Source organism: Mauremys mutica, chromosome 1 (assembly GCF_020497125.1).
Source record: "Mauremys mutica isolate MM-2020 ecotype Southern chromosome 1, ASM2049712v1, whole genome shotgun sequence".
NCBI lineage: Eukaryota > Metazoa > Chordata > Testudines > Geoemydidae > Mauremys > Mauremys mutica.
Window position 1 is genome coordinate 124,219,544 of NC_059072.1, and position 15,963 is coordinate 124,235,506.

General features: G+C 44.4%; 1 protein-coding gene across 2 annotated transcripts in view; it reads right to left on the reverse strand.

Moving 5' to 3' along the window:
• Positions 1-385: 385 nt before the first annotated feature.
• The window catches only part of ARFGAP3 (ADP ribosylation factor GTPase activating protein 3), an 83,577-nt gene continuing 67,999 nt past the window's right edge, over positions 386-15,963 (reverse strand). For both annotated transcript variants that reach the window (XM_044994466.1, XM_044994456.1), the window contains 2 exons: positions 2,259-2,380; positions 386-1,509 (listed from right to left, as the gene is read on the reverse strand). In XM_044994466.1, the coding sequence (XP_044850401.1) occupies positions 1,492-1,509; positions 2,259-2,380 (140 nt within the window). In that variant the 3' untranslated portion in view covers positions 386-1,491. The remainder of the gene's footprint in view (positions 1,510-2,258; positions 2,381-15,963) is intronic.

Sequence of the window (15,963 nt, forward strand, 5' to 3'; positions counted from 1 at the left end):
TGTATACAGCTCTTATAAAAAAAAATAAAGGATTTTTGGATTAATAAATCAGGATGTATCAGACAGAGCAGCAAGTAAAGATTAAATTTAAAGAAGAGCTTGAATCAAATTTGGTCAGTTAGATAGGAAATGTAGATACATCTGGACACTACATTAAAATCTTAATATACAAAGCTACTAGCACTGTAGGTTCCTTCCCCCACCCCAAATCAGCAGTGTTCTTTACAAACATAGCAGACTGATATGAAATGGCCACTTCGCTGTATTTTAATTAAAGACGAATTCAAACAGCAAGCACAGCATTAGTATAGAGACCAAACATGCATGGTGGGTTAAGAAACTAAAGACTGGCCTCCTGCATACATGTATGTAAGAAAAATACAACTGATTTCAATTGTTTTTATTAGGTATTATCAGTTTACAAATTTGAGATTTGTTTAAATAAAGCTATAGAACAGAATCAGTTGGAAACTCATTTTGGGCTTTTTTTAGATCCACAAAATTTGCAATATACTTTGTCAATGGCAAATTCCAGGCTGTCTAAAACACAACCCCACTATATTTTCTTATTCACATATTTCTTAAGTTATCAAAAAACTAAGATTGTTCTAAAAATATTTAACAAAACTAAATAGTCAATTAAACTACTCTATTTGTCCCTATAATTATGTATACTTGAATTTTGTTCATTTTGTACACGATACTGATTGTTTAAAAGCACTTAAGGAGACTACATTGCAATTTTTTAATAATTCTCAAAGTTATAAATAGATAGATCCCATGACAAAATTAAGTTTGTTACCATACATACTCTGAGTATTTATATATCTCATGCCTCACCCTAAACAAAATATTTTCTAGAGGAAATAATGCTCTAAAGGTAATATTCCCTTGTCATTTTAATGCTAAACAACATGAATTTCAAGAGCTTCTATTTCCTGACAAGCAAAGGTCCAAATCAAGCCCTATATTTTGCTATAATACACTAAATACCATCTCAATGTATGATTTTTTTAAATTAAGATTTCATTTCTACAGGACACAAAAACTGTCAGCAGACAAACTATGTATACATGTGACACCTGAGGTTTATGACTACAGATGCACAGATTCAGATCAGTAATCTCATCTTTCCATGTAAAGCATCCATCTAGCCACCTTTTTCTTCCCTGCCCTACAGCCAACTTGGGGTGGGGGGGGGGAAGATGTACTGTATGTAAAACTTAGGACATTGGAAGATACAACACTATAAAGGAACAAAAGCATAAGTGATGTAACAGGTTACTACAAGGTTTTTGCTACATAAAAATAAAATGACAGTCAAAAAATTCCAAGAACCAGAAAGTAACATGGTAAACAAAAATGGCAAAACAACCTGCAAAATATTCTAGAGCCTTAAGGCAGCCTTCATTTCAATCAGCAATGTGATCACTGGCATATCTGGAGAGAAATTCTTCTTTAGTGTACTCAATTATGTTGATATGCAACCGGTTAAGAACTATATCGATCCTAGAAAAGAGAAAAGAACAAAATACTCATGGGCATGTGTTCCACAGCAAGATAAATTAAATACAGTAATATTCATTAAAAGTAAGTGAAGTTTAATTTTTAAAGCCGCCACATTTAGAAAACTGGCCAAGATTTTAAAAAATAAGAGCTTAATATTGGGCTCTTGAATTTCAAAAATGTCAAACACCCAACAGCTCTCACTGATTTAATCTGAGCTCAATGGGAATTGATGGGCATTTGGTACTTTTGAAAACCAGGCCTCTTACTTAGGTGCCTAATTATGAATTTAGGATTTTAACTTTCAGCGTCTATTTTTAAAAATATTGGTCCTTCCATCCAGGGACTCTGTAGTACGTTTTTCTATCACATCAGTTACAGAGACAAAAGTCTAACAGTTAAATTACTACTAGTTACTCTAAAATGGGATATGAGCAACAAATTTGCTTGATAGAATGCACGTTCAATTACTATAAGAAAAGGAACACGTCAGTCATTTTTAAGAGTCAACTGTACACATGGAAACTTCTCTAAGAAAAGTGAATTATTAATTGGAAAGTCATAAAAAGCCTTAAATATTTTACCATCTGTTATGAAAGTTCTCTGACATTTCAGCTACATTATATAAAAATGATCAACTTCCCCCCCCCCAAAGGAGTTAATTAACAGGAATCATGTGACTAAATCCTCATGACAAAACTTCAATATCTATCCTGTTTTTTTAATATTTCTTACTTTCCTAATTTACTAACCTGTATAGAAGTCATGACTCCATTAGCAAGAACAGAAAGTTTTCCAGCCACTGATTTCACTCCTTGTTTAAACTGAGCCATATCAGGAGCTGAAGGCAAGACATTTGCAATACTGTAATTTCCTATATAGGGGATAAAAAAAACATTTTATAGTGATATTGTATTAAAAATAGCGTGTTGTTAGAGCTATTATCTACTACATTGAACACCAATCCCATGAATGTCTGAATGTCCATACCAACTAAAGTTCTAAAAATTAAAAGTAATCTTTAGATCTAAAACAATTAATCAAATTACTCAGACTCCTCTTGCTTTATATTTTCAAATTTCCATTTGAGAATTTGTACATATTCCTACCAAACACGCTATTTTCTAAAACTGTACACTCCATATACCAAGTTGAGCAATTACACTCCGCCAACATATAAGATTCCTCCTGCAGTTTCAACTGGATACAATATTACTAATTTCCTTTCCTAAACTGTTACCTAGGCTATGGCTACATTAGCGCTTCAAAGCGCTGCCGCGGCAGCGCTCCCGCGGCAGCGCTTTGAAGCGCTAAGTGTAGTCAAAGCGCCAGCGCTGGGAGAGAGCTCTCCCAGCGCTGTCCATACTCCACCTCCCTGTGGGGAATAACGGACAGCGCTGGGAGCGCGGCTCCCAGCGCTGGGGCTTTGACTACACTGGCGCTTTGTAGCGCCGCAATTTGCAGCGCTGCAGAGGGTGTTTTTTCACACCCTGCTGCAGCGCTGCAAATTTGCAAGTGTAGCCATACCCCTAGTCTTGCTGAGTGTTGTTTAACAGCTGCTGTATTTCACTACATGGATGCACTGGTATAGGTGTAATTCCGATACTACCTTTGGGAGGAATTTAGGGTGGTGCCATAGGAAATGTCAGAGGGCCTAAGCGGTTTCTGCAGGGCCAGCCTATCCAGGAGGTGCAGAGGCACCTGCAAGATGGGAACACACACTGGTGAGTGTTCCAAATGCGTGGGTACCACGCCAGTCATTGGCACCATCGGATCCCATTTGCACCTAGTCTTACTCTCCACATGTGGAAGCTTGGACATTGGTCCAGTTGCGCACATCTCACCCACTTGGCCAGGCTAGGGGAAGAAATGCTGTGCTTAGGAGCAATCTACAATGGGGATCTGCTCTTATGCCCGTGACAGTGTTTTTTACTCTAATGTTGGTACTTGTCCTTTGTCTTCAATACCAATGGATCGGGGCACATGAGGGGACTGGAGGGGCTCTCACTGCCAGTGATGGTTGCTTCACTGGTCCCGAATCAGAATGTGCCCTCAGTCTAATGGCTTCCTCCATCAAGTACTTATGGAGGCAAAGCTCTTGAGCTTCCTGTGTTCGGGGCATGAAAGACTTGCAGATGGAGCAGCAAGCCATGATCACAGGATGACTATGAACCGCCAATGTGATATGGCTGTTAAAAAAGCTAATGCAGTCTTAGGATGCATCAGGCGAGGTATTTCCAGTAAAGATAAGGAGGTGTTAGTACCATTATACAAGGCACTGGTGAGACCTCATCTGGAATACTGTGTGCAGTTCTGGTCTCCCATGTTTAAGAAGGATGAATTCAAACTGGAACAGGTACAGAGAAGGGCTACTAGGATGATCCGAGGAATGGAAAACTTGTCTTATGAAAGGAGACTCAAAGAGCTTGGTTAGTTTAGCCTAACCAAAAGAAGGCTGAGGGTAGATATGATTGCTCTTTATAAATATATCAGAGGGATAAATATCAGGGAGGGAGAGGAATTATTTAAGCTCGGTACCAATGTGGACACAAGAACAAATGGATATAAACTGGCCATCAGGAAGTTTAGACTTGAAATTAGACGAAGGTTTCTAACCATTAGAGGAGTGAAGTTCTGGAACAGCCTTCCAAGGGGACTAGTGGGGTCAAAAGACATATCTGGCTTCAAGACTAAGCTTGATAAGTTTATGGAGGGGATGGTTTGATGGGACAGCCTAATTTTGGCAATTAATTGATCTTTGATTGTTAGCGGTAAATATACCCAATGGCCTGTCATGGGATGTTAAATGGGGTGGGATCTGAGTTACTACAGAGAATTCTTTCCTGGGTGCTGGCGGTGAGTCTTGCCCACATGCTCAGGGTTTAGCTGATCGCCATATTTGGGGTCGGGAAGGAATTTTCCTCCAGGGCAGATCAGCAGAGGCCCTGGAGGTTTTTTGCCTTCCTCTGCAGTGTGGGGCACAGGTCACTTGCTGGAGGATTCTCTGCACCTTGGATCTTTAAACCACGATTTGAGGTCTTCAATAACTCAGACATAGGTTAGGGGTTTGTTACAGGAGTTGGTGGGTGAGATTCTGTGGCCTGCATTGTGCAGGAGGTCAGACTAGATGATCATAATGGTCCCTTCTGACCTTAAAGTCTATGAGTCTGTGTGTGTCTTGCCGTGGCAGTAAAGACAGCTCTGGTACTTGTCACTCACAGATAATGAATGCGGGCAAGAGACACAATTTTTAAAATCATGGAATCTGGGGCATAGTCCCCAGGTGGAGAAAGTTCCCCAAACAGGGAAAGAACTACACTAGTGTAGATATCACTAAAACAACAAAATACAATTATCTGCAACTATATACACAGAACAAGGAATGATCACTCTCTTAGCAAAACAGAGCGTGAAGGAACAGGGGTTCCGACTCAGGCCATGTGGCGGTAAGAGGGAACTGAAGAGGCATTGACCCACACCATCTATTATACCCTTGGCTTGAAGCACAAGGGGACGCACCACGCATATGCGGGTTAATGGACACTTCTTCCAGACTCAGGTGCATCCCACATGTGGAATACACATAGGTACCATCACTTGAAGAACTAAACAATTTGCATTTTAGCAGACAATTCCAGAGGGAAATGAGTAGCGGTGTCACCCCTGTCTTGCAATCTTGTGTGCCTTACAGTAGCTCCCACCTGGGCTGCTCACAAACAGCCTTCCAGCATGCAAGCCACACCTGGAGTGTCTGTGTGTAACTGCAGCCCGTCAAGTACACCTGGTCTCTCACCAGCCTGGGTTATATTGCAGGGTGACCTCAACACACCCCCAGTCGCAGATCTTCCCCCAGAAATCTTTGTCCTGTGCTGCCCAACCCTATCCTGGCCAATACAAATGTATTAAATCCATTATTCCTTTATAGAAATAACATGCCATTTATTACCTTAAATAGCTATCCAGACACTTCAATTTAAAAAGACTGGATTAGATAAAACAGTAAAACAAGCTTATTAACAACAAAAAGAGATTTTAAGTGAGGATAAGTAGCGAGGTATAAAAGTTAGAAATGATTACAAGAAAAATAAAAAAGAGAAAACTCTCACTAGTATCTACTTACGAAACTAGCTTAGTTGCAAAGTAAACTCTCTCACCTCAGGCTCCAGCAGATTACTGACTAAATTTGCAGGTCAGGACCCCTCCTCTAGAGTTCAATGGCTGTCTCCTTTTGTCTTCTCGGTTGTGGAGAATGAGGTGGGCAGGGAGAGAGAGAGAGAAACAGGAGGACTGCTGTTAACAACCCCCCCTCCGCTGGAAGGGGGTGAGACCAGAGTAGTGGGCACTGCCGGAGGGCAGTGTCCTGAAGTGGATGAAGACTGTCCTGAAGAGGACGCCGCTGAGCAGGGAGCAACGGGGGTCCAAGGGCAGCAGAATGGAGACAACAGGCGAGCTACCACGCAGCCTACCACGCGGCGAGGATGTCCCGGAGCGGTCAAAAGCTAATTCCTGGAGCGACTGACAAGGGGCGCCAGCAGTGGTGAGTTGAACCCCATCACAGTCCTATATAGGAGTAGGGTATTTTAGGGGAGGGTATATGTTGGTCATGCCTTTTAAGAATCGTTTAGTGGTTGGATGAGCAAAGATGGTAGTACCTTATCATGTAGTGAGGTGACTGCTGCTAAGTTTACCTTTATGCAGCTATTGGAGAGGCACGTCTTTTTAAGACCCAGTATATAGTCCAGGACTCTGGGTAGAGGGGCAGAATGAGGAGACATATGATGAGCCTCATACCAGGCGCAGAAATGTATCCACTTATGAGCATAAGTCTTGCGTGTGCTCCGTTTGTGACTATTCAAGAGAAAATCTTTTAACTTCTTCAGAGTAATCGTGATCCAGCCCCATTAGCCATGGACGAACCAGGCCTTTAGGCGGAGAACCACTAGGTTGGGGTGAATAATGTGGCCGGCCTCCTGTGTCAGGAGGTGAGGAAGTTGTGGAAGGGTTCGAGGAGGTTTCACTGCCATCTGTGTTAGGTATGGGGACCATGTCTGTCTGAGCCATGTTGGTGCAATGAGTACAACCCCGGCCTTGTTCTGTCTGATTTTGTGTAATACCCGGCTTACTACGGAGATCAGGGGGAACGCGTACATTAGTGGTGCTTCCCATTTTGTGGGGAGGGCATCGCCCAGTGAGTGGTGCCCGAGCCCCGCTTGGGAGCAATATTGAGGGCATTTTGTATTGCGAGCTGTTGCGAATAAGTCTATAGTACGGAACCCCCACTGGTTGAATATAGTCACGAGGGTCTGGTAGTCCATCTCCCACTCATGGGTTTGTGAGAAGTGTCTGCTCAGATGGTCTTCCGTGGTATTCTCAAGTCCTGGCAGGTAAACTGCAGAAATGTCTATATTGTTGGATCTGCACCACTGCCATAGGTGGAGTGCCTTGATGCAGAAAGGGTCTGATCGAGCTCTGCCCTGTGGGTTTATATAAAACATGTGGGCTGTGTTGTCCATGAGGACTTTGATGGTATTGTTGCGGATACGCAGAAGGCAGTGTTTGCATGCTTTTGTTACTGCCCAGAGCTCTAGAATGTTTATATGTAGGTTGGTTTCTGCTGGGGACCAGCATCCCTGGATGATGGTGTTGTCCAGATGGGCTCCCCATCCCACTACGGAGGCATCTGTGGTGATTGTTGTAGTGGGAGTTTTTTGTTGGAATGGGACCCCTGAACAGATGTTTTGCGGTTGTATCCGCCATTTGAGGGAATCTTTCACTCTCACTTCTTAGATGCAGGGTCCTTAGACACGGTTTGTGTGCAGCCCTTGTCTGAGGCTGCTGCTGGAGACCGTTGGCCAGGAGGAGTCCTGGACTCTGGGTCGGAGGCTGGCCTGAGGGATTTCTCCATCATTACTAGTTTTTGTTGGAGGTCCCTGGCTTTCAGTGTCCTGGCAGATAATTTCTTGCAATGTGGACACTTCTGTGGTATATGGGTTTCCCCGAGACAGCATGGCCATCCGATACAGTAACAGATAGCCTGTAGATCAGCCAATGTTTAAAGCCAGGGGGAACCAGGCATGCCTAAGGTGAGGTCACCATTGGCAGAGACCCGCTGGTGGCGGACGGGCAAACAAAATAATACTTTTTTTTTTTAAATCGGTAAATAAGGATGAGAAAACAAAAGAAAACCAGCAAAAGGGATAAACAGAGATGGGAATATAAGCAATTTTACGAGATAGACAGGCGCTGGTGTCATTCTGACTCTAGCCAAAGGCGGTAGAGAAGGAACTGAGAGAAGGTTGGCTGCGCACGCTAAATGGCCACTCGGAGTGGTGAGAGACAGATGTTGCGCGTGCATGACCAACTGGGGCACTGCTACTACAAATCTCTGATTACAAGCACAGGGCGTCAAGACACCTAAAGTGGAGCACCCACAGGGACACTCCTCAAAGAACCCCACGTTATCTATCTTTTCCCTAAGATGACAAAGGTGCCCAGCCCTTTGACTTTGGGGGATCGATTGTGACCCAGGAGTCTGGTCAGGAATCTTGATGGAAACGTGACGAGGATTTTACCTTGTACCTAATCTAGCTTAAATTTTAGTTACTAGAAAGCATTTTATCTTTATTTCTCTTGTAACCATTTCTCACTTTAATTCTTATACTCACTTAAGATCTATCTCCGTAACTAAACTTGTTTTATTTTTAATGTCATCCAGTCCAGTGCTGTGTTTAAACTCAACTCTCTGTTAACTCCAGTTAAAGTAACAAACCGTTGAATACTGACTCTTTAAAGGAGCAATGGACCTTAACATTCTTCTGCTTGTTCCAAGATCAGGTTGGACGTTTCAGAACACACATTTTTGGGAAAAATTGGGGCTGGGGAGAGTGTGGAGTTTCCTTATCAGTTGTTAACCAAGACTTGTGGAGACCAGTGGAAGTCTCTGATATTGTAGGCAGGCTCCAGGATCCAAAGTATTGGACCAGGGTTGCCCAATACATAGACAGAGTGTATACTTGTTGCTGACTGTGAGTGTCCCAGGCAGAAAAATCACAGTAGCAAGGCGTTGTGAAGCACTCGGGGTTACATAGTAAGATATGACAATTCTTCATTTGTCTGGACTGCACCTCAGAATGTGACATCCATTACAAGACTTTTCTAGATGTTGGCAGTTCTATATGGTGCGTAATACAAACAGCTGAACTCTGCTTCTTCAGAAGGCATAATTTTTCTACAACTGTTCCTTTTATAGGAAAGGTTAGAAGTTATAGGGTCAAGACAATCAGGAAGCTCAATCAGAAATTAATAGGTTGATGCTCGTATAGACAACCTAATGGTCAGACCCATAGTGTTACAAAAGGTCACACTGAGAATCCTAGTGATTAAACAAACAGTGGCGGCAGAAACATACTTTAGAAACACCAAGGGTGAACACTCATAAAATTTTTGAGCAATCAGTAAATTCAATGCATATTAAAAAATATTTTTAAAAGCTCAAATTGAGTTTGAGCTTTTAAAAATATTTTTAAGGTACTTCAATTATGGGCTTCACAATATACTAACATGGCTCAAAATACAAAAAAAGTTGCTTGCTACTGCAGCATGTAACTTATAAGGTAAATGCACATTAACTAAGTTATATGCCAAAGTGCAATTTTAAATTTCCTTATCTGTGGATCATGCCTCATCATCATTCCTTATCTTTTTCCTATGGCTGCAAAACATATTTTTTTCTCACTTTTCCACTACAGTGAAATGATACCTTATGGGCAATAAGGAAAAAGATGCAGTCCTATAAGACTGCATCTTACATTATGGGTAATGTAAGATATCACCCTCCAATTTTTTATATTCTTTCCTTAAAGAAAAGAGCTTTTTTCCTATAACCACAATCAAAACAACTATTCTGACCACTTGCAAAAATTCTTGCTCCTTTTATTCAGCAAGAATTTGTCACTATTTTAGACTCTCAAAAGGCAAAAGATGCCAAACTTTCTATTAAAACTACACCCTTGTCATCTCTAATGGCAAGTCTACACCATGGCTGTTTTAGTGACCAACGATAATTTGAATTGGTACCTTTCCACCCATAATTTCTAAGACACTAGTGATGCACGTTGGTATTTAAAATTAAAAACTGTTCAGGATAGCAGAACTTATTTGTAGTGAAAGATGCAAAGTCATTTTCAATAATACATTTTCTGCACTGCCCTTAAGGTCAGTATTGGCTATTTCTATAGTGGTATCACTAGACCTGTGTTCTACAGATTCTTTAGTCAAATCAACATTGTGATATGGATTCGAGTTTCACTTATACCTGTGAGATCCATCTGAAACAACAGTAGCAAAGACACAACCAAGTTTCTGAACTGAAATTTTTACTTTCTTATGAACTGTGTCACTTCAGATATCCTTTGGCCTTCTAATTTTGAAAACCAAATTAATAAAAATGAAAATCCCAAAGAACAAATATAAATAATTCAGATATAATGTAAATTAATACCTTAAGCAACTTAATTTTTCTCACGGCTTTCTGGGAAGCATCTTGCATTTTTGTCAGTAAAACTTGACCAGTTAGTGCCATTGACAATCAATAACTTTGAAATTAATTACACTAGAGGCTGTTTTTGTAGCCTTTCCTAGGCCTGGTCTACACTAGGACTTTAATTCGAATTTAGCAGCGTTAATTCGAACTAACCGCTCAACCGTCCACACCAGGAAGCCATTTAATTCGAACTAGAGGGCTCTTTAGTTCGAATTTGGTACTCCACCCCGACAGGTGGAGTAACGCTAAATTCGACATGGCTAGCTCGAATTAGGCTAGGTGTGGATGCAAATCGAACTTAGTAGCTCCGGGAGCTATCCCACAGTGCACCACTCTGTTGACGCTCTGGACAGCAGTCCGAGCTTCGATGCTCTGAGCAGCCACACAGGAAACGACCCGGGAAAATTTGAATTCCTTTTCCTTTCTGGACAGTTAGAATCTCATTTCGTGGTTGGACATCGGGGCGAGCTCAGCAGCACCGGCAGCGATGCAGAGCTCTCCAGCAGAGGAGTTCATGTAATCTCTGAATAGAAAGAGGGACCCGGCTTAGACTGACCGGGAACTCTTGGATCTGATCGGTGTGTGGGGCGAGGAGTCTGTGCTTTCGGAGCTGAGCTCCAACAAACGGAATGCAAAGACCTACGAGAAGGTCTCCAAAGCCATGATCCAGACAGAGGATACAGCCGTCATGCAACGCATCGCCGCGTGAAAACCAAGGACCCCAGACAAGGCTACCAAAAAATCAAAGCGGCAAACGGACGCTACGGAGCCTGCCACCACTGCCCCACCAGTGACCATGGACTCTGATGATGGGACAGTGTCGACGGACAGTTCCTCGACGATGTTCACGGACGGGGAAGATGAGGAAGTGTTTGTGGAGGACGAGGCAGGCGAGAGCGCTTACAACGCTGGTTTCCCCGACAGCCAGGATCTATTCATCACCGTCACGGAGATCCCCTACCAACCCTCCCCGGCCATGAACCCGGATCCTGAATCAGGGGAAGGAGCAGTCGGTAAGTCCTTTAACCATGTTAACTTTTATTCTTAATATAACAGGAATCTGAAGTGTGTGAGAAGGAGGTCTCTCTATATATGGTGATAGATCAGAAATCCTCCTGGGAGATCTCCACGAAGCTCTACTTCCGTTAATCGATAAGCATCAGCAGGAGGTTCCTGGGGAGAGCTGCCTTATTGGGTGCTCCGTGATAGCACCCTTTTCCGCGCGAGGCTTTCATGCGGTATTCAGGGAGCATTGCCTCCCCGACCACGGCTGCATCGGTCCGTGGTTCGTGATAGATTTCACGCAGCATGCGCTCTCTATCTCCTTCAGTGCCCGTCCTCACAGTGATCTCGCTAGGAGACTCATGCATCTAATTAGGGGAATTACTGTAATCTTACGCCTGGTCCAAAGTATTTTTAAAAAATCTCCGGACAGACGGCATAGCAGAGACTCAGCACGCTGCTGCGAGACGAGCGTAACAGAAAGCCAAAGAATCAAATGGACGCTCATGGAGGGAGGGGTGACTGAGGATGCAAGGTATCCCACAGTTCCTGCTGTCTCCGAAAATGATTTGCATTCTTGGCTGAGCTCCAAATGCTTCTAGGGACAAAAACAGTGTCCGCGGTGGGTCAGGGCATAGCTCGGCAATTTACGCACCCCCCCCACCCACCCCCAGAAGTGAAAGGGAAAACAATCCTCTCTTGACTCTTTTACATGTCACCGTATCTTTACTGAATGCTGCAGATAGACGCGATGGTGCAGCACTCAACACCAACATCCTTGCTCCCCCCACGCTATGGATGGCTGATGGTACAAAAAGATGGGTATCTGTCCTCAACATCAGCCTATTGGCACATGGGGCAGTGCAAAAGGACTGGTAACCATGCCGACTACTATCTGTCAGGTTCCCCAGTGTCAGGTGAACCTAATTTTTCCTGGTAGATGGTACAATATGGCTGGTAACCATCGTCATCATAGCAACAGGGGGCTGAGCTTCATCAGCCCCCACCCTTCATGTGTAAAGAAAAGATTCAATTGCCCCTGGACTAGCAGCAGGATGCTGGGCTCCTCTCCTCCACACTCCTTAATGTCCTATGTGGACTATCATAGCAACTGGAGGCTGCCTTCCACTCATTTCTCACTAACAAGTCACTGTGTCTTATTCCTGCATTCTTTATTACTTCATCACACAGGTTGGGGGACAATGCTATGGTAGCCCAGGAAGGCTGGGGAAGAATGGAATGAACAGGTGGGGTTGTTGCAGGAGCACCCCCTGTGAATAGCATACAGCTCATAATCTATGCAGGATCTGACACAGAGCAGCTGTGCTCTCTGGTTCTCTGATACAGTTGTTCTCTAGTACACTTGCCCATATTCTAGGCAGGACTGATTCTATTTTTAGATACCAAAAAGGAGGGATTGACTCAGGGAGTCATTCCCAATTTTGGCTTTTGCGCCCCTGGCTGCTTGGCCAGGGGCACTTATGAAAGCACCAAATGGTGCAGTGCAAAAGGACAGGTAACCATGCCCATCTTATTACCAATTTATGGTATGGTAGATGGTACAATATGGCTGGTAACCATCTCTGCTGTCATGCAAAAGCAAAAGCATGCTGCTGTGTAGCGCTGCTGGACCGCCTCTGTCAGCGGCATCTAGTACACATACGGTGACATACACAAAAGGCAAAACAGTGTCCATGGTTGCCACGCTATGGCGTATGCCAGGGCAATTCTGGGAAAACGGGCTTGAAATGATTGTCTGCCGTTGCTTTCCCGGAGGAAGGAATGACTGGCGACATTTACCCAGAATCCACCGCGAAAATTATTCGTGCCCCAGCAGGCACAGGGGTCTCAACCCAGAATTCACAGAGACAGCCTAGACTCAGTTAATTGTTCGCAAAAATGTATCTTTGAAAGGAATTCACTCCCTGTTTCCCATCTCACAGCTTCCACTGTCTCCAGACCTGCCACAGCATCCCCCTCGCAGAGGCTGGCAAAGATTAGGCAGAGAAAGAAAAAGACAAGGGACAAGATGTTGGATGAAAGTATGGGCTGCTACCTAGCCGAGGCGGACCAGCAGAGCCAGTGGAGGGAGACCGTCTCTCTGTACCAGCGCTCACACAGCGAACGGGAGGAGAGGTGGCGTGAGGAAGACAAGCAGGCGACTCAAACAATGTTTGCACTAGTGAGGGAGCAAACGGACACGCTCAGGCGCCTTGTGGATGTTCTGCAGGACCGCAGGAGGACAGAGCCCCCCTGCAGTGTATCTGCAACCACCCTCCCCCGCCACAAAGTCCCATACCCCCCTCACCTAAAATAACCAGAAGGAGGGGCGCCAGAGGCCGTGTAAACTGTCACTGCACCCCAGCAGAGTGCTCAAGTACCAAAAAGCTCTCATACCCTACATTTGCAGAAGTCGTTCCCTTCCGGACTCACACAAGTCCCAATCCCAGTTCCATCCCCTAAGTGTCTACTTAAGTAATAAAAATACTTTGCTGTTAATTACTGTTTCCGTCATGTTTTTTCAAAGAAGACTGTGTTTGAATGGGGGGCGTGGGGAAGGGGGTTGTTAATTGCATAGGACAGTCACCTTTCCCAGGGATTCAGACACGGGGGCAGGATCAGCAGCGGGTCACACACACAGTGCAGTCAGTAGGCACCATGGTCGGTATGGGAGGTGGTTTCCAGGTTCTGTGTGGGCGGGGGGGGATGTGACTTTGTAGCGGGGGAGGGCGGTTACAGATCTTATACAGCGGTCCTTGTCCTGGACCGCTGAGTCACGCAGCAAAGGAATCTGTATCCGTACTCCTCCGCCACAAGGTCACATATCCCCCCGCACACAGAATTCGAAAAAGAGGGATGGCAGGCTCCGTTGAAAGAAGCATTCCGGCACTGCGGACCGCTCTAGGAGCAGGAGCCTGTCATTCGTTGAGTTTAGAGGCGGTCTTTACATCACCGCACACCCTACCCAGCACAGTCTGCCTCCCAGTTTCAACCCTTTAACGCAAAGTGCATTAGCGGGCAGGCTGGGTCCCCGAGGATGACTTTAGGAATCTGCTCATCCACAACAGTTATTTCGTGGTCCGGGAAGAAACTACCTTCCTGCAGGCGTCTGAGCAGCCCACAGTTCCTGAAAACACACGCATCATGAACCTTGCCCGGCCACCCGACGTTGATGTTTTCAAAACGTCCCCTATGGTCCCCCAGTGCTTGCAGCACCATTGAAAAGTAGCCCAATTTCTCATCAGCTGACTGTGGAAGAGGTGGACGATAAAGTGCGTGGAGGAGAAAACGGTGATGATCGCAGCGGGCTCCATGCTTGCAGTGCTGTGGCGTCCGCGCTGTCACTGGCCAGAAAAGTGCACAAACAGATTGCCCGCTGGCGCTTTCAAGGAGGGAGGGAGGGAGGTTGTGATTGACGGTTCAATGACGACACTTACCCAAAACCACCCTCGACACATTTCTCCCCCCAGCAGGCATTGGGGGCTCTACCCAGCATTCCAATGGGCAGCGGGGACTGCGGGAACTGTGGGATAGCTTCCCACAGTGCACCGCTTCCAAAGTCGACGCTGGCCCCGTGAATGTGGACTCAGAAATTCGAATTAGTGTATTTAGTATGGATACACAAATTCGACTTCATAAGGTCGAATCCACAAATTCGAACTAAGTTGATTCGAAATAGTCTTGTAGTGTAGACAAGGCCCTAGATCTTGGTTTTTTGTTTTGTTTTTTTTTTAAAAGATGCAGACATTTAACCTGATTTTTTTTACAAGAACGAACACTTTGGAAGAGTTTTACGATAAACCCTAAGTGCTGTTCATGAAAGTGAATCTTTGAATTTAAAAAATGGTGTTTGATTCTGGCAAGGACTCCAGAATTTCTACAGCTTTTTTGTTGCCAATCTCTGAATTTCATATTACCTTCATTTTATAGAGAATCACTGTTTGTGTGCCTCTCAAAGTTAGGCAATTTTCAGAAGATAAGGACACTACCTCTCCACCATAGTTGAAGGATGAGTGTGTAACAGACTGACTACTGTGTGAATTAAAAAGGACAGTACAAATCACTACAGTATATCACAGGCTGATACTGGCCCTGTAAGAGGGTGCAGGGCCAGTGCACTCTGCCTCATCTGCTGACCCAAATGAGCTTTAAAAGAGAGCACCTGGGACTAGAGAGAAGGAGAGACCCCTTTGAAAGGGAGTCTGTGTGAGTCAGGCTGAATGCCAGTCAGGAAAAAGGCAGAGCGCACAGACATGGGGTGCCTGCTCCATGGGAACAGGGACCCCTGGAGAGCTAGGACTGCCAGAGTCCCCTGAGAGGGGAGGAAGTGGGAACCTGAGAGGAACTGTTCTGAAAAGGGGCATCCAGGGAGAAAAGCCTGGATGGCAGTGTTCAGGGAACAGGACACAGAAGCAGTAATCGGGCACAGCAGAACTGCCAGAGTCCCCTGGGAGGAAAGGCAGTGGGCACCTGAAAGGAAAAGGGAAAAATTCCCCAGGAACTGTAGCCCAGGGTGTGTAGAGGAACTGTTTTGTTGTCACAATAAAGCTGCCTCAGAGACTGTGGCATGGCAGGGGATCCATTGTGGGCAGTGGAGAAGCTACTACCTTGTTACAGTAGCTTCCTCCCTTTATTATTTTTTTAGTGATACCAGCCAAAAAGAGTTTGTAAAAGTCTCTCATCTTTGGCAACAAAATTCTATCTTTATTTGATGTACTTCCTTGAGCACCATAAACCATATGGATTTTTCAAGTGGTCAGTAATGAATACGCTCACAGCACATGTATGCTATAGTGTCTTCATGAGTTGTAATACTTTGTACTCAAATATTGGTACCTACAAGACATTTTAAAACAAGATAGTATATTTAAAGGGATGGCTTCAACCTGAATTTGAATCTATTTTTAAAATAA